This window comes from Tinamus guttatus, unplaced genomic scaffold (genome assembly GCF_059628265.1).
Source record: "Tinamus guttatus ecotype Peru unplaced genomic scaffold, ASM5962826v1 Tinamus_guttatus_pri_ptg000526l, whole genome shotgun sequence".
NCBI lineage: Eukaryota > Metazoa > Chordata > Aves > Tinamiformes > Tinamidae > Tinamus > Tinamus guttatus.
In genome coordinates, this window is record NW_028289060.1 from 521,437 (window position 1) to 548,765 (window position 27,329).

Here is a 27,329-nt window from a genome sequence, read left to right on the forward strand (position 1 = left end):
AACAATTGCACGGGGAGGCTCAAGTCGCTGCTGCTTTGCGAGAAGCACTCTGCGGAGGAAAAGGGGAGGAGAGTGGTTCAGGAGACTGCGAGTGGACTGAAATTACTGAGCCGAGTCCATGCGAGGAAATGGACAATAAGGAAAAAGGGGTTTCACTTCGGCAGGCGTGCCCAGTAACTCTAGCTGAACGAGAAATGTGGGGGGGAGTAGATGAGTATCTTCCACCGTGGGAGGGGGAGGAACGACCACCCCCGGAACGACCAGCTCCCACAGCGCCCGAAATGGACGTGGAACCGGTTAAAGCACCGTTCCCGGATGGGTCGGACGACGATGACGGCATTGTCCGAGGAATGCGACGAGAACTTCGGGAGCAAGCGGAGAGAATGACAGAGTTATTGGGACAAATGCAGCGATTGGACGGCGGGTCCAGGGCAAGGGATGTGAAGGCAGCATATAAGGCTGCCCATAAGGCTATAGTAGAGGGGTTGGAGAATGTGGATAAACAATTGGGACAATGGGAGGCGCGAAAAGGTACTTCTAGCTTGAGGGCGAGTGAAGAGGTTATGAGACAGAAAAAAGAGTGGGTACTGCAAATGGTCAAAGAAGGGAGTATGACAATTGATGAAGCAAAAAATTATTTGCAGACAAAGTTTGGCCTGGAGGGCTGCCTTTTGGGCGGAGAGGTTGAGGAGTTATGGAAGATTCAAAAGAAAGGAGAAGCAGCTGGAGGAAGCGATCCAGCTGAGGAGGGGTTGTTGTCGTGGCTCCGAGCCACTGTAAGTGGAAGTGATGGTGGGGGAAAGTGTAAGGATGTGGCGCCACCTATTGATCCAACTTTTAACGCGGGAGCGCGGTATAAGGGGTTGATAGAGAATGCTCGGTTACAGGGGGACTTTATATTAACTCCAATAGCAGCCCCCGTAGTAGTGGGAGCCCAGGGCCCCAAGTGGGAGCCTTTAGATTGGAAATTGGTACAAGGTTTACAAAAAACAGTGATGCAATATGGATATGATAATAAGCTAGTTCGAAACCAAGTCTCTGCTTTGTTTAAATATTCTAGTATGATTCCTGCAGACAGCAGGGCTATAATGGAACTTCTGCTTTCCTCTACTACCTATATGCTCTGGCTAGCAAAGTGGCAAGAAAGGTTGGAAGAAAAGCAATTGGAAAATTTAAATTGTAGTATGGATGATCCATTAAGGGTCGCCACTCTCGACCAACTGATGGGAAATGGGCGTTATCGGGCACCTGAGGCCCAAGCAGCACTTCATCCTAGAGTATTACAACAATCAAAAAATGCAGCTTTAGCAACCTTTCTTGCTCTGCCACAGATAGGAACACCTCAATTACCATATACTAAAATAATGCAAAAGCCAGACGAGCCTTTTTTCGGCTTTGTCGACCGGCTAAAAGATGCCCTGGATATGGCACCTAATGTGCCTCCAGAGATGAAAGCGATATTGGCTAAGGAATTAGCAATACAAAACGCAAACCAATCCTGTAAACAACTGTTGGCTACTCTGCCTCCAGGGGCCTCAATTATTCAGATGATAGAAGTATGTTCCCGAGCACCAATGGTTGAAGAAGAGCAGAAGGCTAAAATACATGCCGTGGCTTTGGCCACAGCACTTAAGGAGGGGAGAATGTCTGGAAAGGGGGATAAAGGAGTGTGTTTTCAATGTGGCCAACCAGGACATGTGAAAAGGAAGTGTCCCAACAAATTTAGGATTGAAGGTTTGGGCCCGAAAGGATTTAATGGGAACTGTGCAAAATGTCAAAAGTTTGGACATAAGGCAGCAGAGTGTCGGTCACGATATTATAAGAACGGTACACCGTTGCAGGGAAACGGGAGCTGCCGCGTTATGAGGGACGCGGCGAACAAATATCCCCGAACGATGGCTGCCTCTGCGAGCTCTCCTCCGCAACTTGCGGAAGTGCAGGAGTCGATCTGGCCGTGGCAAAATCCACAGTAATTAGAGATTCTGATGTGCACATATTAGAGTCTACGTGCACTGGTCCCCTGGGGAAGGGCTTATCCGCTTTAGTGATTGGCCGTTCCTCAGCTTCAAAAATGGGCATTTTTGTTCTACCAGGGTGTATTGATGCTGATTACTCTGGAAATATTGGTATAATGATTAAAATTTTCAATCCTCCTATTACTATTCCAGCACTGAGCAGGATAGCCCAATTGATACCTTTTCGAGCCATAGTTCCTAATCCTGGACAGGCCCAGCATGGAAACAAAGGTTTTGGATCTTCTGGAATCCCCCAGGTCGCCTTTTGTGAGAAAAGATAACTACTCAACGTCCGACAAGACTCGTGAGTATGGTGGGACCAGATGGTGTTCGTCTTACTGATGTTGCCATGATGATTGATACAGGTTCAGATATCACTATCGTTCCCAAGTTTGCATGGCCACCTCAGTGGGATCTGCAAGAAATTGATGCTCCGGTGACAGGTATCGGAGGGCAATCTCCTACGCAGGTTAGTCGATGTTTTGTAACAGTCATGGATGAAGAGGGAAACAGAGCCATGATAAAGCCTTATGTGATGTGTACATCACTGTGGCTGCTGGGAAGGGATGTTCTGGCCCAGTGGGGAGTCATCTTGCAGACACCTTTTCCCTAGCGGCCATTGGGGGCAGCTTCCGCCCTACCTTAAAGTTGACATGGACCACGAAAGACCCTGTGTGGGTGGACCAATGGCCGCTGCCAGAGGAGAAGCTGCATTACCTAAAGGAACTAGTCAAAGAACAGTTAGACCAAGGTCACATTAAGCCGTCAACAAGTCCTTGGAATACCCCTATTTTTACCATTAGGAAAAAATCAGGAAAGTGGAGGTTATTACATGATCTCCGAGCTGTTAACGCATGCATGGAAAACATGGGAGCTTTACAGCCAGGGTTACCTTCACCTGTTATGCTCCCACAGGCATGGAATTTGCTAATAATTGATCTGAAAGATTGTTTCTTTACAATACCCCTCGATCCAGAGGACAGTGAAAAATTTGCCTTCACGGTTCCTACAATTAACAGGGAAGGCCCATCAGAACGATACCAGTGGGTAGTTCTTCCCCAGGGAATGAAAAATTCGCCAACCATCTGTCAATGGTTTGTGAATTTGGCCCTGAAACCGTGGAGGGAAAATCACCCAGATTTGATTACGTACCATTATATGGATGACATTCTAGTAGCAAGCCCTGAAGTTTTACCAGCCGTGCAGGAAGAGGAATTAATTAACTGTTTAAAAGAATTTGGTTTGGTCATTGCCCCTGAAAAGGTTCAAAGGCAAGCTCCTTGGAATTATTTGGGTATGGTTATCACAGAGGCTAGAATTAGACCCCAAAAGCTTAAATTGCAGACAAATATTAACACTGTTAACTGTGTGCAAAAATTAGTGGGAGACATTCAGTGGATCAGAAATTTTGGTGGTATTACAAATGAGGAAATGGAGCCGTTGTTTCAACTGCTCAGAGGAGCTAAAGAGCCTGCGGAAAAGCGGAGCTTAACTCCAAAGGCTGCCACAGCTCTAGAACGGATTGAGGAAAAGATAGCCGAAACAGCTGCCTACAGATTCCAGGAAGGGTTACCAATATCTTTAGTGGTTTACAACCGAGAAAGGGAAGTGGCGGTAATCATTGCCCAGATAAATGAGAAGGGAATCTTGTTTGTACTCGAATGGGTTTTTCTCTCAAGTCATCTACGCCGCACTTTAACTCAGAGGCATGAAGCAATTGGAATGGGAATTTTGAAAGCCCGGCAACGTTTACGAACAATTGCCGGTAAAGAGCCTGACAATATTATCCTGCCTCTAAAGGCTCTGGAGCTAGTCGAAGAATGGTGCTTGCAAAGCGTAGAATTTGCCTTAGCCATTCAGGGAATTAGAGTGGACAATCACTATCCTAGGCATCCTCTCTTCCATACCTCTTTGGAGCTGGAAGAACGAGAGATCCAGAGCTCAAGACCCTTATCAAACGCGATTACTGTGTTCACGGATGCTAGTAGCAAAACTGGAAAATATGGGTATGCTTTCCGAGAGTTAGATCTTTGGAAAACACAAATTCGGAAGGAGACTGCATCCGTGCAAGTCCTAGAACTAAAAGCTGTAGTTTGGGCATTTCTAACCTTTCACGATCAGCCCATAAATATAGTCATTGATTCCTTGTATGTGGTAGGCATTGTTCAACGAATTCATAGGGCAATTATAGGGCACGTAAACAACCATAGTCTCCAAGCCTTGTTTGTTCAGCTTTGGAACATCATACAACAGAGGAAGCATGCTTTTTGGGTATCACATATCCGTAGCCACACTGCACTCCCTGGTCCTTTAACAGAAGGCAATGCAGTCATAGATAGTGCTGTGTCAGCAGCAGGTATTCCTTGCTCGGTGGAACAGCAGGCATCGACTTCTCATTCATTTTTTCATCAGTCTGCTCGAGCGTTACAACGCGAATTTAAAATTTCCCGAGCAACAGCTCGTGCTATTATTGCTGCTTGTCCTGATTGTGCACGCTTGACCCCTTTACAGGAAATGGGTACTAACCCGAGGGGATTACAACCAAGACAGATATGGCAGTCAGATGTAACAGAGTTTGCGCCTTTTGGGCACCTCAAGTATTTACATGTTACTGTGGATACCTGTTCAAAGGCTTTATGGGCCACCCCAGCCACTTCTGCAAATGCCAAGTCAGCCTGTAAACATTGGACTCAGGCAATTGCTGTTTTAGGAAAGCCTGACATTATAAAGACGGATAATGCACCTGCGTATAAGAGTAACACCTGTGCAACCTTTTTCCAGCAATGGGGAATAATCCATCAGACGGGTATCCCTTATAATTCTGGTGGTCAGGCCATTATCGAGCGTCACCATAAAAATTTAAAACAATTACTGTTTGCTTTGAAAAAAGAGGGGGAGAAGAGTCCCTACGAGTTAATCAGTAAAGCATGTTATGTTTTAAATTGGCTTAACCCTCGAAATGATGATAGTATACCTATTTTCACCCATTTTTCTAAAAACCCAGCTGATCTTTCAGGAAAGAAGGTGCAGGTAGAAGTTTTCTGGCCGCAGAAACAGATCTGGGAAGGTCCAGTTGAGTTAGTTACGTGGGGACGGGTTTATGCTTGTGTACTTGCAGGAGACGGAGCGACCTGGGTACCGGCCAAGTGGGTACGGCCGTGGTTGCGTAAGAAACAGAAAGAGTTGATGGACCAGGATGTCAGAATGGACCAGGCTCAGCTGGTTGGTGAGCATCTTGATAACGGTGACAGGGATAGTGCAGGGGAAATGGCGGACAGAAATTCAGCAGAGGGAGAACATTTGGGTCACCATAGCTAATCAGACAGGCCAAAATGCCTTCTGTCTCAGCTTGCAATGTCCAGGAGACCCTTTCCGCACTTGCTTGATAGGTGTCCCTGCTTGGCAACCTCAGGAATTCAATGGGTATGTAGCTAATTTTGCTGTGCTTAATGATACTCTATTAAATACCACTGTGTGCCCTTACCAATTAGGGCGAACGGCAGAACAGTTAGACGCGTGCTGGCAGTGTGAAATCATGAAAAGTCTGAATGGCACTCTGACTTCCCCGCCGGAGGAATTAGACTTGTTGGGAAGTTTAAATGCCACAAATACCACCCGAAATGGTGGATGGGCTAGTTTTGAACCGCATAGCGAAGGCACACTTGAAGAAAGTACATCGCAATGGGCGGCGGTTAACTCGGGGCTGAAAATTAATGATGTTTCTCTTCACACATATACCCAATGTAATTTAACAAGCTGCTCTGCAAAACGGCTACCACCAGGAGTGTTTTTAATATGCGGAGATCGGGCATGGAACGGAATACCATCCGGTCCACAAGGAGGTCCATGTTATCTGGGGAAACTGAGCTTATTTCATCCTAATATATACCAAGTGATGACCTTTGTATCCAAAAGGAAAAAAGGATCAATACATGAGTCAGATTGTACAGAAGTCGGAGATCCAAAGGTTTGGTCAAGGGTAAAAAACTGTCTTTGTGTCCCTGCTTCTCCCAGGGGGCATCGCCGCCCAAACAATGACTTCCTTAAAGCAGTTAGCATGCTGGACAAAGAATGAGTTAAATTTAACATCAGACATTTTAGACCAGCTATCGCAAGATGTAGCTAGCGTTAATCATGCAGTTCTGCAGAATAGAGCCGCAATAGATTTTCTGTTATTAGCACATGGGCATGGGTGTGAGGATTTTGAGGGTATGTGTTGTTTAAACTTGTCCGATCATTCAGAGTCTATCCATAAAAAGATTGTGCTCTTGAGGGAAGGGCTGCATAAGTTAAAGGAAGAAAGTTGGGTATTAGAAGATTGGCTCAGATCGCTAGGCTTAGGACCATGGATTACAGGAATTTTGTACCACTTGTGCGTGATTGGGATGGTTATACTCGTGCTTGTGACTATGTTGCCTTGCTTTTGCCGATGCTTGCAACGCTTGATGCATAATATCACTAATTCTGTTTTTGAAAAGAGGGGGAAATGTTGGGGCCTTGGCGATTTTACAAGAATATGAGGAGCTGAAGTGATGGGAACCAAGGTCACCCAGAGGAGAAGATAACGCCTGTTAGCAACTTTTAATGAATTAAGCCAGCCATAGCCAGATAAGCGTCCGGGAGGCCCAGCAACAGAGCATCGAGAAGAACACCAGTCAGCTGCAAGCTAGCTATGCATGGACACTATAGCCTAACCAATGGGAGTGCTGTTGCTTAGCGCGTGTCTGCGTTTACGGGTGTTGGAATTGTATAAAGCTACATAGCAGACAATAGTAAGGCGAATCAAACCTGCTTCACATTGAAGTGTCGTTAATTCCGTCTCGCGATGGTGGGCCTCGGCAGTCCCTGAAGAATCTTTTATAGTAGTATTTGTTTTTGTTGATATTGTTGATATTCTTGTTGTTAGTTTTATTGATATTGTTTTTATTATTGTTGTTGTTATTGTTTCTTATATTGTTCTGTTTTTATTGTTGTTTAAATATGTATTCCTGTATCACTGTTTTAGTGTTGCATATTTTATCCAAGTGATCTCAGGCACTAAAATCATCCCCACTGCAGGTGTCTGTGTGTAGGCCCAATATTCCAAACACTAGGGGCAAGTGAGGGCCACCAAAAGGTCCCTTTGGACTTCCCTTCACATGTGGCCCTAGGGATGCCACAGTCCCTTTTCCATCTTTTCCTTTTTCCTTTTCCATCTTTTTCTCTTTTCCTTTTCTTTTTCCTTCTCCTTTTTTATTTTCCTTCTTTATCTTCTCTTTTTCTATTTCTTTTACTTTCTTTTTTCTTTTCCTTCTCCTTTTTTATTTTCTCTTTCTTATCTCTTTCTTTTCTTTTCTTTCTTATCCTTCTTTCTTCCTCTTTCCTTTCCTTTCCTTTCCCTTTCCTTTCTCCTTGATTCCTTTCCTTTCCTTTCCTTTCCTTTCCTTTCCTTTCCTTTCCTTTCCTTTACTTTCCTTTCCTTTCCTTTTCCTTTCCTTTCCTTTCCTTTCCTTTCCTTCTTTCCTTTCCTTTCCTTTCCTTTCCTTTCCTTTCCTTTCCTTTCCTTTCCTTTCCTTTTCTTTCCTTTCCTTTCCTTTCCTTTCCTTTCCTTTCGTTTTATTTATTCTTTTTCTTTTCCCCTTCTTTCTTTTTCCCCATATTTCCTCTAATGTGTATCTATGGGAGAAAACTGCGGCTTTTTTCCACAGTTTTTCCACAGTGGCTTTTTTTGTGGGGGAGAAAAACTGGGAGAAAAGAATCGTAGGACATCACGGAGCCAAAGAGCATTCCCCACAGGCAGCAGGGACCGCAGCTCTGCTCCACACTCAGGTGCTCCCCTTCTAAATGCCTGCACTCAAGCAGTGCCAGGAGAGGACAAGCTCATCCTCAGGAGAGCAGGCATTGTTCTCTGGAAAGGAAGGGAGCTCCAAGGCCAGGCCTGCAAAGGAACAATGGTTCTTTTCCAGCAATGTGTATCCATTCCAATGGCAGGCTGTGGAATTTGTTGCTCCTGTAGGGAATATGTGTATGGTTCCTGACAAAACGGGGAGCAGCTGAGATAAAACCAGATAAAACCGGAGCCAAACGCTCAGCCTGCAATCGCACTCCCAGCACCAAAAGAGTCAAAGGAGAGGGCGCCTTGGCTTCAGCAAGCCCAGCACAGGTTTCCATACTTGGGAAAGTCAGTCACTTAAAATATATTTACCAAGTTTGGTCTTTACTTAGAAAAAGGTGACACTGGATAAGCAGGGTTCTTGTTTCTGAGCTTGTGATGTCAGAGATGCCAAGAACATTCCTGTTGGCATGAGAGATGCCAAGATCTGGGGACCAGGATGGAGGTTGCTCTGTCCAGCGGGAGCCTCTTGCGGCATACCAGCAAGCAAGCTTGGCCAGCAGCAAGATGCTCCTCTGGGCACCAGCACTTCGGTGGCAGGAGTTGCGCTGCTTGCTTTTGGAGGGCTTTTGTCTGCGTGAGGGGGATCTCCTGCTCCGTCTGCTCCTGGCTTTACCATTCATACCCGAGTGTCAGGAATTTATCTGCTTTAGCAAGTGAGCACTGTAGCGCAGTGCTGGGCAGAGGTGCAGCAGCTGCAGGTCCCTGCTGCGACTGAGGGCACATTTGTGCCTGCTCTGCCCTCTGCAGCCCTAGGAAGCCGTGGCAGGGCAACCAGTGCAGATGCCGCACCAAGGCTGCTCTCAGCCACAGCACATGGCGCCTGCAAGGTGCGCGGCAGGACAAGAGAAGGAGCCCAGCAGCGCACCTGGGGCTCCCAGGACACCACCAACTCACAAGGGCTCTGCTGAGGACATGCACACCTGGCCCCGGGGCACAACGGCCCTTTGCGCTCATTGTGCTACTGAGGAACACATCTCAACCATGGAAAACAAAACTTTCTTGAGGAAATAGGGCTGTAAGGGCAGGAGTGGAGCATGGCAGAAAGAGCAAGGCGTTCAAGGCTGCTTGCAGGGGTGGAAGCAGAGCCCCAAGTGGAGCCCGGCCTCTGGGCAGGCAGGCGCCAGCAGCACCATGGGGCTGCGTGAGGAGACCTCCTTGGCACCCAGCAAGCCCAAGGCCATGCACTGCTCTCTTTCGCCAGGCTCAGCAGTGCCAGGGGGAGTCCAGCACACGCAGACCCTTCCTCACAGCAGCCCCCCTGGCCCCTGCCGCTGCACTCCTCCCCCCACGCAGCAGTGGAACATCCCGGAGGGGCAGTTATCGCCACGGGAACACGGATGCTTCCCAGGGCTGCGCCTCACAGTGGCCCCAGTGCTGGCCACACAGCAGCAAGGCCAGGTGAGCAGCAGGGCCGCGCAGCACCAGGGGCCACCCGTGGTGCCCACAAGATGCAGGGGAGCTGCGGGGCTGCAGGGCAGCCTGCGCGATGCCTCCCAGGGGAGGCCACAAAGCCACCGCGCGACACTTGGTGCTCATGGCTGCAAATGTAAACAATTCCATTCTGTTGCAGACTCAGGAGAGTTAAAAAATGGATACATGTGAAGTTGAAGAAATGGAATGGGAGAGCTCAGTGCAGGTACTGTGCGTGCAGGCAGAGGCTGCGCGGGGACGGCTGGCGCTTGGCTCTGCGAGAGCAGCCGCAGGGCTGGTGGCAGAGGTGGCAGGGAGCTCTGGCAGGCCTGGGTGCTGGGGCAGAGCTGTGCCAGGGCCAGGAGTGGCCAAGGCCTCGGGGGCTGCTGCCTGAGCCTGGCGCCCTGGCTCTGTGCACCGCCTGCCCCGCGCACGCAGGGGACACGAGGCCCCGTGCACAGAGCCAGCACTGCCACCATGACCGTCCCCACAAGCTCTCCTGCTCTCTTCCAGTATCCTGGCATTCAAGGCCTGGTTAGCTTGAACAAAGAGGAGCCTATGGAGTGGGAGATCTCCAGCTGTGCCCTACAGGTATTGCCGCTGTTTCCGGCCACATGAGGGGAGCTGGGGCTGGGCCTGGCCCCTTCCTGGTCTCCTGTTTTCTAATGCAGGAAGAGAGGTCCTGGGGCCAGAGTCCTTCGGATGTGAGAACTGTCCTGCATACAGCTCCCTTTCTCTTGCAGACTCCTGTCATGAAAGGGGGGCTTTCAGAGAATGCGCCAGAGCCCATGGAATGGCTGAGCTACGGCAGCAGCCAGGTACAACCCCCGCAGCTGCTGGACGCTCTTATCCTTCCTCTTCCACATGCACTGTTCCCATCAATGTCTCCTGCTCTCTTCCAGATGATGGGGAGCAGTGGCCTGGGCAGCTACAGCCAGGAGGAGCCCATGGATTGGGAGAGCTCCAGCTGAATCCCCCAGGTATGGGCCCTGCTGCCGGCTGCACGGGCAGAGCTGGGGCTGTGCCCGGCCCCTTGGCGCTGCTCCGCGCTGCCTTTGGGGAGCAGCCGCGCGGGAGCCTGGCCCAGGTGTGCGGGCGCTCTGGCGGGCTGCGGCACCGGGGCAGAGCTGCACAGGGCGCAGGAGCGCCCAAGGCCTGGGCACCTGCTGCCTCAGCCCCTCTGCCGGCCTCTGGGCTGCGCTGGCCACGCCAAGCCTCTGCCAGGGCACCAATGACGGCAGCGCTGCTGCCAAAGAGCCCGCGCAGCCGCCAAAGAACCTCTGCTCCACGGGAGCACCCGAGATGCTCCTCAGCCCTGCTCACGCCTCCTTTTCCCTTGCAGGCCAAGCTCCCCTTCACCCTGGCTGCTGCTGGGAAGCGCTGGGCACGAGGACTCCGTCCCTAGACTATTGCATTTTTTTCTTTGTAGTGTCACAGTAGTTCTTAGATGTTGATATTGTTGATACTGTTTTTCATATTGTTGTTGTTACTGTTATTGTTGTTGTAATTGTTATTGTTGTCGTTATTTTTGTTATTGTTATTCTTTTTTGTTGTTGTTTAAATATATATTCCTGTATCATTGTTCATATGTTGCGTATTTTTTCCAAGTGAGCTCAGGCACAAAAGGCATCCCCACCACAGGTCTGTGTGTGGAGCCCTGTGTGCACCAGGGGCAGGGGAGCAAAAAGTTCCTTCTGGGACTTCCTTTCACGTGTGGCGGTGGGGATGCCCCAAGGGGAAAAAAACCCAGCCCCACCATGGGGCAGCTCTCAACTCTCCGGGTGCTGCACACAACATGTCCCCGCAGTGCCCAAGCCACAGGCAAAGGGAAGCTGTCGCGCCCCAGGGACACGGGGTCTGGAGATGCAGGGACAAACTCCCCAAGCTCCTGGGGGACACAGGGCCCCGCAGGGCTGGGACAGGCTCAGGGACCGCGTCACAGGGTCAGTGTCCCTGGAGGCAGCTGGTGCAGAAATGGGCTGCTGCCAGGAAGGGCCCCGTGCTGGGGACCACGGTGGAGGCTGCTCTGTCCCTCTGCTGTCTGCAGGGCCATCTGCCAGCTGCTCATGGTGACAATTTTGTGCCATGGGAGAAGAGGCCTTACAGCCTGACAAAACCCCACCGCTGCCCTTCCAACATCGCTGCTGCCCTGAGTGCCCACGGAGCCCTCCCCGGTCACACAGTCACACAGTGCTTGACGTTGGAAGGGACCTCTCCACATCATGACTAGATGATCTCCAAAGGTCCCTTCCAACCTTAACGATTCTGTGATTCTGTGATTCTGTGTGATCAGTCCAAGCCGCCCCTGCACAAGCAGGGAACCCTACAGTGTGTTGCACAGGATCACACTCAGGAGGGTTTGGAAGATCTCTAAAGAAGGAGCCTGCATAACCTCGCTGAACACCCGCTTCCAGTGCTCCGTCACCCTAACAGGCAAAAAGCTCTTCCTCATATGCACATTGAAAGTGTGTTGCAATTTGTACACATTGAAACTGTGTTGCAATTTGCACCCTCTAGCCCTTGGGCTGTTGCTGGCCTCCACCAAGAAGAGTTTGGCCCTGTCCTTTTTACATCCTCGCCTCAGCTCCTTGTACCTCTTGATAAGTTTCCCTGTCACTCTTGTCTTCCCCAGGATAAACAGGCCCAGCTTGCTTACTCTTTCCTCATAAGATAGATGCTCCAGTTCCTTCATCATCTTTGTGGCAATAAGCTGGTCACTTTCTGCAAGTTCCACAGCCCTCTTGTCCTGTGGAGCCCACAATATTTCTGCCCATAAGAGTTCAGGTGTGGCCTGAGCAGAGCTGAGGAGAGGGGCACGATCAGCCCCCTCCATCTGCTGCCAACACTCCTCCTCATGCAGGCCAGCATCCCTCTGGCCATCCTTGACACAAGGGCACATTGCTGCCTCCTGCTTGACCTGTTGTCAAGCAGACCTCCCAAACCCCTCTCCACAGAGCTGCTTTCCAGCAGCTCCACCCCTAATCTGTACTGGAGCCTCAAGCTATTTCCTCCCCCAGTGCAGGACCCTGCACTTGCCTTTCTTCAGTCTCAGGAGGTTCCTCTCTGCCCAACTCTCCTGCCTCTGCAGCTCCCTCTCAAAGGCAGCGCAGCTCTCTGGAGTGTCGGCCACTGCGGCCAGCTTTGTCTCATGTGCACACTTGCTGAGAGGGCACTCTGTCACCTCCTGCAAGGCACTGAGCAAATAGGTGAATAGCACCGGACCCAGTACTGACCCCTGGGGAACACCACTAGCCACAGGCCCCCAAACTAGACTCAGCACCGATTAGAACAACCCTCTGAGCTCTGCAATCCGCACACTGGATGTGTTCTCCAGCCACACACTGTCCACTCATCTGAAGCACACTTGCTGATCTTCCCGAGGAGGGTTAGGGGCAACCATGGGAATGAGCAGCTTCCTTTAAAGCCCTGCTTTTCTATGCCTGTATTCCTGCCTGCTCAGATATCAGCAGCTCCTCCAGCACTGGGGAGATCTCCTGCTCCGTCCACCTTACCTTGATCTGAGGGCTGGCAACTCAGCTCCTTTAGCAAGCTCCGCTCAGATTTGGACATGCATGCACAGACCTTTGTCAGTGATGCTCTGGAAAGTCTGCAGAAGGATTTGGAACAGCAACATCCACTCTTCCAAGGCAAGAGCCTTACAAAACAGCTCAGCAGAAAGCACTGTGGAGAGGGTGCTAGTGCAGCAGCCGGGAGAGCAGCCTGGCCGGCCTCTGACTGCAGCAGCTTCAGCAGAGAACTGTGCAAGTCGGGTGGCAAAAGAGCCCATCCCCAGGGAAGGGAGCAATGCGAGGCAGGACAATGGAAGGCCAGAAGGAAGGACAACTCCTCTGGGAGAATCCAAGCTGAGTAAGTCAAGAACAAAGCTCCCATCTATCATCCTGCCAGGAACTCTCAGACTTTCAGAGCATGGAGAGTAGGTGAAGAAGCAGCAGGGGAAGATTCAGCTCACCTGTTCCTATCCATGCGGCAAAGATCTGAGTAAGATGGGCAGGGCACACCCGAAGGCGTGCAGGAGCCCCTCCATTCACCCCAACCACCTGCAAACAGACCTTGTAGTGCAGTGTTGAAAAATGACTCTGAATGGAGGCCGTGGAGCAGGAGAGACCCCTTCCCTTCAGGAGTCAGCAGGATTCCAGGCAGCCTGTCCCTTCAAGCAGCTGCAAAGCACCTTCCCAGAGAGGACTGTCCAAGTGGACCCTGGTGGCCCAGCCATGAGGCAGACGAGCCGCAGCTTCTGTGCAAGCCGCCTGCGTGGGGCAAGGGCTTCTGCTCATGCCTCCTTTTCCCTTGCAGGCCAAGCTCCCCTTCACCTTGGCTGCTGCCGGCAAGTTCTCGGCACAGAGACACCAGCACTAACTTCTTCTGTGGATTTTTCTCTATACACTTTGGTATTAGCATTTATTGTTGTTAATATTGTTGTTGGTTTTATTGTTGTTATTGTTTACTATATTGTTGTTATTTTTCTTGTTATTGTTTATTATATTGTTATTTTTGTTGTTGTTTAAATATATATTCGTGTATCATTGCTTAAGCATTGCGTCTAAGCACTAAGCGACTAAGTACTGCATTCCTTTGGCTGTTCAAGTGCACCTAGAAGCCGCGGACCCTTTGCTCCTATCTTCTCAAAGGAAGGGGAAGGGAGCACCAGCAAAGATGGGACATTTCCAGATTTCACCTGCAGCCCTTGGAGGAAACTGCACCATGGAACAAGTGGTTGGAGGCTCGCATTCAGTGCCCAGCTCAGCCCTTTCTTTACCAGAGAGGTTTGCATATGCCATGGCATCCAAGACAAGACAAATTCACTTCCCACTGCAGCTATGAGCAGCCATGCAGTTTGCTCTCATGCAGAACCCCCTTCAAGTTGGACACATTCAATGAGAAGCGAGTGATTTTTGGAAGTACGAGCTTGTCTGAACTTCCCTACATTCATTGCCATTCTCTAATCAGAGCCATGCACTGTGCATAGACGCGCAACACTCCTGTTTGGTGGTAGTTGAGGGTGATGGGAGCCAGTGCTGCCCCGGTTTCTCTCCTTTTTTGTGTGCATGTGTCTTGTTTTCTTTGCCTTTGATTATCACACTATTAATAGACAGTATCAATGCTGTTCCTGCCATACGTCATACTGCCTCACAGTGACAAAAAGCATCCTCCCTTGAGATGCTCCTGAGACTACTGAGAGCAGACTGCAGTGCTCTCTCCGCTCCAATATGATCAAGCTTCTGCCCAGTTCCTCCAAGCATTTGAAGGGGAGCTAGATGGTCTGCAAGGGTCTTTTCCCCAGCACTAGCCCAAGGGAGGCAAACACGTCAGTCACTATTGAAGGAAGAATACAAAGAATTAGGTTACGCAGGTCCAAAGACTACCTCCCTGAATATTTCAGGAGTGCTTTGTAGCCCAACTGTTGGCCATTCAAGAAGGCTGGAGGACCCTGCTGCCTGGTGAGCCAATGTCCCAGCTCCCTTACCCAGAGCTCAACCAGAAGGACACACTGACACACTGGACACGTGCCATTACACCAAACTGGGGAAATGGATTTTATTAGCTTCTGAGTTGAAAGACTTGCATGTGCCAAGATCCTGCTCAGCCTTCCTCCTTTTGCTCCTCTGTGTTCAATGAGTGCTGAAAAAGAGCAAAGGGAAGATAGGTGGCCCTGCAAACCTTCACTCCATTGAATCCTGCCACACTGCTAACCACAGCCATAACCGTGGTGAGTAACTGACGGAGTGATGAGAGCAGCGGCAATATTTCTGGAGCATTTCTGGAAAGGCCAAAATGGTAATTCAACAGCATCCTCCTGCCTCTTCAGTCCTGTGTTAGGGAGAGCACAGCGAAAGGGCATGTGCTTTCCTGTGCTTCAATCCTCCTCTCTTTCCACTGGACACACTGAGGGGCGAGAGTGGCTTCAAAGAAGACGCAGTCCCTTTTTTTTCCTTCCAGCGCATTGCATACCTAGGGCGTGTTCTCTCTCGCTGGAAGCTAGATAGGTTTCTTATAGAATTGTGTTCAGTCAATGAAATATGGAAGCACTGAAGCTAAAGGTTAAGCTGCCCTTAGACAAATCCCTTAGACACGCTCAGGTGTAACTTTCAGTCCTGCAGTAGGGAGCTGGACTGGCCTTTAGAAACAAAACACAGCAGAGAGCTCTTGTTGCAGAACTGACGGAGGTGCCTTCGGAGGCAAAGCACTTGCTGTGGCTGGGAGCAGCCTCCATCCTACTGGAGAGGCCGTTGCTCAGGGATGGCACGGCGCAAAGGTGTCACACCCATGGCTCTGTGTTTGTGACTTTCAAGGCTCAAAGGGCTGCTTGGCCCCCGCAGCTGGTTGCCAGCGGCTCTGGCGGAATGTTTGCTCTGGAACCCGCAGTCTCCCTGGACAGCGCTTGTGCTTCGAGACCGTTTCCTCCGTAAGCTGGAGCATGGCTACTTTGCCCTTCCTTCTTTAAAGGATAACTACTTCTTTCTCTTCCTATCTCAAGTCAACAAGAGCCTTCCAAGAGACAAGCGGCCTGGCTAAAGCAAGGGCTGAGCAAACGCAGCGCAGCGGCCGAGGTGCAGCAGGCGACAGCATGTGTGCCTGCCCTGCAGAGCAGGAGCAGGAGCCAAGCGAGAGCTCCTCTGCTCCTCCGCTGACGGACAGCCCGCCCGCCAGCGGCACCTCCATGCAAGAGCTGCAGCCAGCACCCGCGCCTGCACCTCTCTGTGCTGCCCATGAGGGGCAGCAGCCCAGCTGCGGCTCCACCACAGGGGCTGACCACTGCCTCCAGGCGCCAGCTCCACAAGAGCCCTGCCATCTGACACCCACATCTTTGCCAGAAGTACCGGGCTCTCCCAAGGACACACATGGCACATTGCCTCCCAAAACGCATCCCGATCACACAGGCAATGCCCCCACCAACATCGCCTTCTACTGCATTGAGGATTTGGAGGAAATCTCCCAAGAAGAATTAGAAGAGTCTGGGGATCTGACACCCCCAGCTCTTTCAGAAGCACAGGCCTCTCCCAAGCATGCACGTGGCACATCGGCTCACGAGACCGACCCTTTTCCCACAGAAAACAAGCCACTGAACTTCCCTTGCTACTGCAATGAGGATTTGGAGGAAAATTCTGAAAAATTCAAAGAGCACTTGGAAAATGACGAGTTTGTCCAAATCTGCATTACTGACTTGCTGCTTGCAATCTCCACCAAGAACAGACCAAGGCTGTTACCCCCCAACAGGAAGATGTATATCGAGGTGCGTCTTGACAAAGAAAGGGCCGCACAGGTGAAAAATAGCACTCCACTCCCACCAGAGCACTGCCGTCTGCTTGAGGCCACGGGTGCAATGGGAGCTGCTGGCACGTCTAAGGCACAGGCCTTTCACGGGACATTTTCTCCCTCAGCACACACTCAAGAAAGCGGCTGCAGCACACCCAATAGTCCTGCTCTGCCAGACAATGTGCTATCGAGCGTGGCCAACAGAGACACCGAGCACCCTCAACCTGAGCTGGGAGCAGCATCAGGCAGCAGCCAGAAGCAGAAGCCAAAAGGCAATCGCAAGAGGAGCCTCGCTTCCCCCTCCTCCCCTCCCACACCTACGGCGCAGTCTCAAGAGGAAAGGTGTCTTGAACAGCTCCCGCCGAGGAAGCGCTATCGCTCCTGCTGCCAGTAGGGAGCAAGGCTTTCCCTCTGCTACGGCGACCTCACACTCTCTTGCAACATGCCAGCCTCTGAACATCTGCACCCAACCTGCCCTTCCCCAGCACTGCTGCCTCAGCCACCTCCAGAAAACTCTTGTTTTCTTCTGTTTTGGTTTGCTTTATTTTTTTCCCCCATCCGTTTCTAAGTAGTCCCTTATGTTTTCTAAATAAAATGACTGGTGTTGTTCTTAAGTTACACTCTCGTGTGTGTTCCTTCTTGGCTATCGGCTACGTAAAAACTGCTCCTAAGCAAGCCCCTGGGGCAAGGAGCAGGAGGATACAGGGATGTCTTAACACACCTACAAGAATGATATTCCAATTGAATAATTACGGCGCTCTTTACACTATGCCCAAATGACTTTGAGGGTTACAGTGAAGGATATGAGAGCATGAAAGAGAAGAGAATGACGTGAAAGGCATTACACAAAATACTAGTTAATAGTGAAGCAGCTAGATTTAATGGATCTTCATTCAGCGCTAGTCCCTCTCCAACTCTGACGAGTACAAAAATGTACTCTTAGGAGAAGAGGAGAAGAGGAAGAATTGTAATATTAGAATTGATTTCTAAATATCAGGATTAAATTAATTAGAATTACATTAATTTAAAAAATGGAGGTTAGAATTTGGAAATGACAGCTTTGCTGGACAAAAAGAACACTGTGCAATGATGCTTGGGTATAGGCAGGATTTCTCAACCTCATGTGAGAAGAGGGTCCGTCAATTCCAGTCCCAAAAAGGGCTCATAGAGCTACCATGAGTCAAGGCACCAGGAATACCATCCAAACGAGAGCTCTAAAATGCTGAAACGACGTAAATGAGAGGCCTCTCTATTGGGCAGCCTCGGAGTTTTATTGCAGGAAGCCAAGTTGCGCAGGTCGGGTCGCCTCTTCCTCGGCCCCCTGCCACCACCCACTTCTCTGCTGAGAGCAGGAAAGCTGCCTCCAGCACAGCACGGAGACGGCACCAAGAGAGGCACCATTCTGCCCTCTCCCACCTAAAGCTCTCACTCCCATGGGCAGCACAATCACAGCGCGCTCTCTACCTGCTTCCCTTGGCTCTGCTCTGCTTTGGACAAAGGCTTTGCAGACAGCTCAAGGTTATGGCCAGCAGGAGAGGCACACCAAGTGATTTTGCCCATGCAGCATGGCTGCCACAGTCAGTGGCAGAGGTTTCTCCCCTTCCTATGCTTTGCCAAAGAGCCTCTGCCAAAATAGGTCACGATGGCCTGGAGGCTCTTCAAGGCTCTGAACCCACCGCACAACTGGAGCCCTCCATGTCGCTTGGATTTCTTGATTTCTGCAAAGATGAGAGAGGCTACACTCATTCCCTGCAGCTATTCCCTCTCCCCCTTTATTTGGCTGCAAGCCCGGCTGTCTCAGCTCCTCTAACCTGAATTCTCGGCAGAGACTAAGCACTGCATTCCTTTGGCGTTTCAAGTGCGCCTAGAAACTGTGGGCGCTTTGCTCCTATCTTCTCAAAGGAAGGGAAGGGAAGCACCAGCAGATTTCCAGATTTCCAGATTTCACCTGCAGCCCCTGGAGAAAACTGCACCATAGAGCACGTGGCTGGAGACTTGTGTTCAGTGCCCAGCTCAGCCCTTCCTTTACCAGAGAGGTTTGCATATGCCATGGCATCCAAGACAAGACAAATTCACTTCCCACTGCAGCTATGAGCAGCCATGCAGTTTGCTCTCACACAGAACCCCTTTCAAGTTGGACACATTCAATGAGAAGCCAGTGATTTTTGGAAGTACGAGCTTGCCTGAACTTCCCTACATTCACTGCCATTCTCTAATCAGAGCCATGACACTGTGCATAGACGCGCAACACTCCTGTTTGGTGGTAGTTGAGGGTGATGGGAGCCAGTGCTGCCCCGGTTTCTTTCCTTTTTTGTGTGCGTGTGTCTTCTTTTCTTTGCCTTTGATTATCACACTATTAATAGACAGTAGCAATGCTGTTCCTGCCATACGTCATGCTGTCTCACAGCGACAAAAAGCATCCTCCCTTGAGATGCCCCTGAGACTACTGAGAGCAGACTGCAGTGCTCTCTCCGCTCCAATATGATCAAGCTTCTGCCCAGTTCCTCCAAGCATTTGAAGGGGAGCTAGATGGTCTGCAAGGCTCTTTTCCCCAGCACTAGCCCAAGGGAGGCAAACACGTCAGTCACTATTGAAGGAAGAAAACAAAGAATTAGGTTACGCAGGTCCAAAGATTACCTCCCTGAATATTTCAGGAGTGCTTTGTAGCCCAACTGTTGGCCATTCAAGAAGGCTGGAGGACCCTGCTGCCTGGTGAGCCAATGTCCCAGCTCCCTTACCCAGAGCTCAACCAGAAGGACACACTGACACACTGGACACGTGCCATTACACCAAACTGGGGGAATGGATTTTATTAGCTTCTGAGCTGAAAGACTTGCATGTGCCAAGATCCTGCTCAGCCTTCCTCCTTTTGCTCCTCTGTGTTCAATGAGTGCTGAAAAAGAGCAAAGGGAAGATAGGTGGCCCTGCAAACCTTCACTCCATTGAATCCTGCCACACTGCTAACCACAGCCATAACCCTGGTGAGTAACTGACGGAGTGATGAGAGCAGCGGGAATATTTCTGGAGCATTTCTAGAAAGGCCAAAATGGTAATTCAACAGCATCCTCCTGCCTCTTCAGTCCTGTGTTAGGGAGAGCACAGCGAAAGGGCATGTGCATTCTTGTGCTTCAATCCTCCTCTCTTTCCACTGGACACACTGAGGGGCGAGGGTGGCTTCAAAGAAGACGCAGTCCCTTTTTTTTCCTTCCAGCGCATTGCATACCTAGGGCGTGTTATCTCTCGCTGGAAGCTAGATAGGTTTCTTATAGAATTGTGTTCAGTCAATGAAATATGGAAGCACTGAAGCTAAAGGTTAAGCTGCCCTTAGACAAATCCCTTAGACACGCTCAGGTGTAACTTTCAGTCCTGCAGTAGGGAGTTGGACTGGCCTTTAGAAACAAAACACAGCAGAGAGCTCTCGTTGCAGAACTGACAGAGGTGCCTTCGGAGGCAAAGCACTTGCTGTGGCTGGGAGCAACCTCCATCCTACTGGAGAGGCCGTTGCTCAGGGATGGCACGGCGCAAAGGTGTCACACCCATGGCTCTGTGTTTGTGACTTTCAAGGCTCAAAGGGCTGCTTGGCCCCCGCAGCTGGTTGCCAGCGACTCTGGCGGAATGTTTGCTCTGGAACCTGCAGTCTCCCTGGACAGCGCTTGTGCTTCGAGACCGTTTCCTCCGTAAGCTGGAGCATCGCTACTTTGCCCTTCCTTCTTTAAAGGATAACTACTTCTTCCTATCTCAAGTCAGCAAGAGCCTTCCAAGAGACAAGCGGCCTGGCTAAAGCAAGGGCTGAGCAAATGCAGCGCAGCGGCCGAGGTGCAGCAGGCGACAGCATGTGTGCCTGCCCTGCAGAGCAGGAGCAGGAGCCAAGCGAGAGCTCCTCTGCTCCTCCGCTGACGGACAGCCCGCCCGCCAGCGGCACCTCCATGCAGGAGCTGCAGCCAGCACCCGCGCCTGCACCTCTCTGTGCTGCCCATGAGGGGCAGCAGCCCAGCTGCGGCTCCACCACAGGGGCTGACCACTGCCCCCAGGCGCCAGCTCCACAAGAGCCCTGCCATCTGACACCCACATCTTTGCCAGAAGTACCGGGCTCTCCCAAGGACACACATGGCACATTGCCTCCCAAAACGCATCCCCACCCCACAGGCAATGCCCCCACCAACATCGCCTTCGACTGCATTGAGGATTTGGAGGAAATCTCCCAAGAAGAATTAGAAGAGTCTGGGGATCTGACACCCCCAGCTCTTTCAGAAGCACAGGCCTCTCCCAAGCATGCACGTGGCACATCGGCTCACGAGACCGACCCTTTTCCCACAGAAAACAAGCCACTGAACTTCCCTTGCTACTGCAATGAGGATTTGGAGGAAAATTCTGAAAAATTCAAAGAGCACTTGGAAAATGACGAGTTTGTCCAAATCTGCATTACTGACTTGCTGCTTGCAATCTCCACCAAGAACAGACCAAGGCTGTTACCCCCCAACAGGAAGATGTATATCGAGGTGCGTCTTGACAAAGAAAGGGCCGCACAGGTGAAAAATAGCACTCCACTCCCACCAGAGCACTGCCGTCTGCTTGAGGCCACGGATGCAATGGGAGCTGCTGGCACGTCTAAGGCACAGGCCTTTCACGGGATATTTTCTCCCTCACCACACACTCAAGACAGCGGCTGCAGCACACCCAATAGTCCTGCTCTGCCAGACAATGTGCTATCGAGCGTGGCCAACAGAGACACCGAGCACCCTCCTCCTGAGCTGGGAGCAGCATCAGGCAGCAGCCAGAAGCAGAAGCCAAAAGGCAATCGCAAGAGGAGCCTCGCTTCCCCCTCCTCCCCTCCCACACCTACGGCGCAGTCTCAAGAGGAAAGGTGTCTTGAACAGCTCCCGCCGAAGAAGCGCTATCGCTCCTGCTGCCAGTAGGGAGCAAGGCTTTCCCTCTGCTACGGCGACCTCACACTCTCTTGCAACATGCCAGCCTCTGAACACCTGCACCCAACCTGCCCTTCCCCAGAACTGCTGCCTCAGCCACCTCCAGAAAACTCTTGTTTTCTTCTGTTTTGGTTTGCTTTATTTTTTTCCCCCATCCGTTTCTAAGTAGTCCCTTATGTTTTCTAAATAAAATGACTGGTGTTGTTCTTAAGTTACACTCTCGTGTGTGTTCCTTCTTGGCTATCGGCTACGTAAAAACTGCTCCTAAGCAAGCCCCTGGGGCAAGGAGCAGGAGGATACAGGGATGTCTTAACACACCTACAAGAATGATATTCCAATTGAATAATTACGGCGCTCTTTACACTATGCCCAAATGACTTTGAGGGTTACAGTGAAGGATATGAGAGCATGAAAGAGAAGAGAATGACGTGAAAGGCATTACACAAAATACTAGTTAATAGTGAAGCAGCTAGATTTAATGGATCTTCATTCAGCGCTAGTCCCTCTCCAACTCTGACGAGTACAAAAATGTACTCTTAGGAGAAGAGGAGAAGAGGAAGAATTGTAATATTAGAATTGATTTCTAAATATCAGGATTAAATTAATTAGAATTACATTAATTTAAAAAATGGAGGTTAGAATTTGGAAATGACAGCTTTGCTGGACAAAAAGAACACTGTGCAATGATGCTTGGGTATAGGCAGGATTTCTCAACCTCATGTGAGAAGAGGGTCCGTCAATTCCAGTCCCAAAAAGGGCTCATAGAGCTACCATGAGTCAAGGCACCAGGAATACCATCCAAACGAGAGCTCTAAAATGCTGAAACGACGTAAATGAGAGGCCTCTCTATTGGGCAGCCTCGGAGTTTTATTGCAGGAAGCCAAGTTGCGCAGGTCGGGTCGCCTCTTCCTCGGCCCCCTGCCACCACCCACTTCTCTGCTGAGAGCAGGAAAGCTGCCTCCAGCACAGCACGGAGACGGCACCAAGAGAGGCACCATTCTGCCCTCCCTCACCTAAAGCTCTCACTCCCATGGGCAGCACAATCACAGCGCGCTCTCTACCTGCTTCCCTTGGCTCTGCTCTGCTTTGGACAAAGGCTTTGCAGACAGCTCAAGGTTATGGCCAGCAGGAGAGGCACACCAAGTGATTTTGCCCATGCAGCATGGCTGCCACAGTCAGTGGCAGAGGTTTCTCCCCTTCCTATGCTTTGCCAAAGAGCCTCTGCCAAAATAGGTCACGATGGCCTGGAGGCTCTTCAAGGCTCTGAACCCACCGCACAACTGGAGCCCTCCATGTCGCTTGGATTTCTTGATTTCTGCAAAGATGAGAGAGGCTACACTCATTCCCTGCAGCTATTCCCTCTCCCCCTTTATTTGGCTGCAAGCCCGGCTGTCTCAGCTCCTCTAACCTGAATTCTCGGCAGAGACTAAGCACTGCATTCCTTTGGCGTTTCAAGTGCGCCTAGAAACTGTGGGCGCTTTGCTCCTATCTTCTCAAAGGAAGGGAAGGGAAGCACCAGCAGATTTCCAGATTTCCAGATTTCACCTGCAGCCCCTGGAGAAAACTGCACCATAGAGCACGTGGCTGGAGACTTGTGTTCAGTGCCCAGCTCAGCCCTTCCTTTACCAGAGAGGTTTGCATATGCCATGGCATCCAAGACAAGACAAATTCACTTCCCACTGCAGCTATGAGCAGCCATGCAGTTTGCTCTCACGCAGAACCCCTTTCAAGTTGGACACATTCAATGAGAAGCCAGTGATTTTTGGAAGTACGAGCTTGCCTGAACTTCCCTACATTCACTGCCATTCTCTAATCAGAGCCATGACACTGTGCATAGACGCGCAACACTCCTGTTTGGTGGTAGTTGAGGGTGATGGGAGCCAGTGCTGCCCCGGTTTCTTTCCTTTGTTGTGTGCGTGTGTCTTCTTTTCTTTGCCTTTGATTATCACACTATTAATAGACAGTAGCAATGCTGTTCCTGCCATACGTCATGCTGTCTCACAGCGACAAAAAGCATCCTCCCTTGAGATGCCCCTGAGACTACTGAGAGCAGACTGCAGTGCTCTCTCCGCTCCAATATGATCAAGCTTCTGCCCAGTTCCTCCAAGCATTTGAAGGGGAGCTAGATGGTCTGCAAGGCTCTTTTCCCCAGCACTAGCCCAAGGGAGGCAAACACGTCAGTCACTATTGAAGGAAGAAAACAAAGAATTAGGTTACGCAGGTCCAAAGACTACCTCCCTGAATATTTCAGGAGTGCTTTGTAGCCCAATTGTTGGCCATTCAAGAAGGCTGGAGGACCCTGTTGACTGGTGAGCCAATGTCCCAGCTCCCTTACCCAGAGCTCAACCAGAAGGACTCACTGACACACTGGACACGTGCCATTACACCAAACTGGGGGAATGGATTTTATTAGCCTTTGAGCTGAAAGACTTGCATATGCCAAGACCCTGCTCAGTCTCCCTCCTTTTGCTCCTCTGTGTTCAATGAGTGCTGAAAAAGAGCAAAGGGAAGATAGGTGGCCCTGCAAACCTTCACTCCATTGAATCCTGCCAGACTGCTAACCACAGCCATAACCGTGGTGAGTAACTGACAGAGTGATGAGAGCAGCGGGAATATTTCTGGAGTATTTCTAGAAAGGCCTAGAATGGAGAAGAACAGCCTTGTTCCACAGGGAATTGGCTGAGCGCATCCCTGCAGAGGGGAGCTCTGGGCAGCTCATGGGGATGGCCTTACTGCTCTCTCATCAAGGCCAGTGAGAAGGTACCATCTGCACTGGAAGGAACCCCAACAGTGCTTTTGTGCTCCATCTTCTCGAGAAAAGAATATCATTCCTGATTATGTTTCCACACCTTCTTGTAGCTGAGCTGAAGAGCAGCTCAAAGGAGACGCTCTTGATTTAGAGCAAATTTCTCCACCCATAGCTGTCTGATCTGTTCTGCATGGGAAAAGCTACTTTGAGACAGTATTGCTCTGGCAATGCCTGTTTCCCCAAAACACAAACGAGAAACAGGAAACGGCTGAGCAGTTTCCTTCTGGAAGTGCTTTTGTGGCAGCCTCCCGTTCCCAAGCAGGGGACTTGTTGATGCAGGTTTGAAAGCGGCGTTTGGAAGTGCCTGTTGGTGGCCTGGGGGTTTTATTTCACCCTGTGCTCTGCAGTGATGTGCCTGCCTGTGGATGGGCCACCTCTGACTGCTGTGTAATGGCACATGAGCGACAACAGCCAGTTGCTGCTGGGCCTTCCAGTCCCACCGTGGGTTGTGGGAACTTGTGGGCGCAGAGAATGTCCTTGGCAAGTGCTTTGAGGAAGGCTGGGGCAGGCTGGGTGGGTTTGTTTCCATTCTGGCAATGATGGAGCCTCCTGGTGCCGCAGAGGGGCTGCGCAGCTCTGCCCACGCGCTGCTGGCACCGACAAACCGTGCGGCAGGGGCTTCTCCCTCGTGCCTGCAGCTGTGCCAGGCCAGCAGTGCAGCAGAGCAGGGCTGCGGGGCAGCAGATCTGCTCATCCGCTGCCATGGGCTGCTGCTGGCGGAGAGCGGAGCTGGCTTTGCTTTGGGATCCTTCACTAGGACCCCCCAGGTTCTTCCCAGTGCTCCCAGTGACCCTGGTGTCCCGAGGCACCTGGCAGTGACCCACTAAGCTCAGTGCCTGCAAACCCCTTCCCTCCAGTCCCTGTGCTCTCCACTGTCCCCAGGCAGCACCACGCAGGGCCCACATCCCCAGGGAGGCAGGACCAGGGTTATTGCCACACCGCACATAGCCCCACATGGACGGACAGTGCCTCCCCGCAGGGACAGAGATTTATTTCCCTCCTGCTCTGTGCTGCTGGCCTCCCCCCGCGCAGAGCTCTGCAGCTACTTCCCGTCGAGCACGGGGCTCCTCCACGTGCTCTGGCCTCCAGTGAGCTGCAAAGACACTGATGTTGAGGGGAGCAGCGTGGGAACAAGGCCCTGATGCCTCGTGGTGCCCAGATGGGGTGTCTTCCCTGACACAAACCCAGGGCCACACAAGACCCCATCCCCGAGCCCCCTGGCTTTGGGCACCCATGGAACCTCTGGGCACCTCGCTAGAGAGGCCCCACTGCTGTAGCCACGTGGCTGGCGCTGTGTCCTGGAGCAGGCCTGGCAGGGGGACATGGCCACCAGGGCACGGGTATGGCCACAGCCTCGAGCTGCCCCAGAGCCTGACCTTGAACCCAACCTGGGGCCTTGGCCAGGAGCAGCACCTCAGCCCCCCGCTGCTACTCACCCAGGACGTGGACGGCTGCCGCCTGTGGCACCTGGTGGCTTCCCAAGCAGCAGCTCCAAGATGTGCTCAGGAGCTGCTCCAACAGCGCGGGACAGTCTTGGGCCTGCGACAACACACAGTGCAGGCAGCGGGAGCTCATCCCCATCTCCAACAGCCCCCTTTGCTCCCCTCTGCCCAATCGCCTGCCCACCCATGGCCAGTACTGGGACGACCCCGTGATGTGGGAGTCACGGGGTGGGCGGCCAGCACAGGGACACAGCCCCAGCACACAGCTCACTCACCAGGTGTCTGCAGACCTCGTCCTTCATCTCCTCTGCGCTCAGCCCAATGCTCATGTTGAGACGCCTCCGCAGCCTCTTCGACTCCAGAAACGGGGCGCACAGACGCAGGACCACCTTGCACACCTACAAAAGAGCCCCGGGCCCTGTCATGGGGATGCTCTGCACCTGCCCGGGCACTGAGGAAGGAACCTTGCCAGCAGGGCAGCATCACCCAGGGCCCATGGAGACTCCGGCAGCCTCATGCAGAAGGGAGCGAGTGCCCCCATGGCTCAGCCAGCTCCACGGGGCTTTCTGTGGGGTGCCTGGGGCTCTTACATTGCACACAGCTGGGGACGGGTCCCGAAGGTGCAGCACTAGGCTGGGAAAGGCCTCCTCCACCTCCCTGCCGAAAAACAACCTCCTCCCCGAAGCAGAGGAGGCCACGGCGCTGCAGAAGCCGAAGGCCGAGCAGCGCAGCTCCTCTTCCTCCTGTGATGAGAAAGACTGTTGGGCAGGCTGCTAGCACACAGTGCTCGGCACCCGCGCGGTGCTGCCCACAGGGCTGGCGGCGGCTGCCCCCTGCCAACAGCAGCCCACGGGGGACGGCAACCCGCGTGGGCTCCCGCCTGCCCACAGAGAGCCAGCGGCTCCACTTACCACCCCCCAGAGTGTCCGGCAGCTCCTGGCCACCTCTCCAAAGGCAGAGCCCACGGCCCTCGCCTCCAGCCATCCCAGCACCTTGGTCAGTGCCACCAGGCTCTCCGTAGCCACCTCCGGGCTGCCCACGTCCTCCAGGCCCCTGAGCAGCGCTCTCACCGCGGTGGCCCAGTGTCTCTGCAGCTGCAGAGCGACACGCACATGAGCTCTTGTCTCTCAGCACTACTCTTCGCTGTGGTGCCAGAGGCAGCGCTTTCCAGAGCAAGCCCAGGGGAGAGCCCTGATGCCAGGGCATTGCCTCAGCACAGCCCTGCACCTGCCTCGGCTCCTCGAGCACCTCCGCGCTCCTCCCCAGCTCGGCTTGCGCTCAAAGCCCATCAGAGGCTGCCTCACCTTGGTGGGTGCTCCTGTGGCCACGTTGCCCAGGTCCCTCATGGCCATTCGACTCACGCTGCTGACAGGGTCGCGCGATCGCTCTGCCAGCGTCTCTAGGAGGGGCGTCACGATCTTCTTCTCCCTCACTAGCTGGTCCTTCATGAGCTGCAATCAAGACATGTGAGTGCTAGCATGGAGCACCCCTCACCCTGGGTGAGATGCAGGAAGCCCTGCGAGCCCCCTCGCCCCACGGCTGCCTCACCTCGGCACAGAACGCGGTGGCTGTGAGCCG

The 27,329-nt window shown here is 51.9% G+C and overlaps 2 protein-coding genes across 2 annotated transcripts; one reads left to right on the top strand and one right to left on the bottom strand.

The window, feature by feature from the left end:
- The first annotated feature begins 281 nt into the window (after positions 1-281).
- Positions 282-13,677, top strand: LOC148592770 (endogenous retrovirus group K member 5 Gag polyprotein-like). Its single transcript, XM_088533913.1, has 4 exons — positions 282-424; positions 1,115-1,827; positions 2,381-2,484; positions 13,615-13,677. The coding sequence occupies exons 1-4, from the start codon at positions 282-284 to the stop codon at positions 13,675-13,677; spliced, it is 1,023 nt and encodes a 340-aa protein (XP_088390039.1).
- A 12,060-nt stretch (positions 13,678-25,737) lies between these two features.
- LOC148592771 (protein maestro-like) lies at positions 25,738-27,199 on the bottom strand. Its single transcript, XM_088533914.1, has 4 exons — positions 27,056-27,199; positions 26,663-26,845; positions 26,027-26,149; positions 25,738-25,848 (listed from the first exon to the last, which is right to left on the bottom strand). Exons 1-4 carry the CDS (start codon positions 27,197-27,199, stop codon positions 25,738-25,740), a joined length of 561 nt encoding a protein of 186 aa, XP_088390040.1.
- Positions 27,200-27,329: the final 130 nt, after the last annotated feature.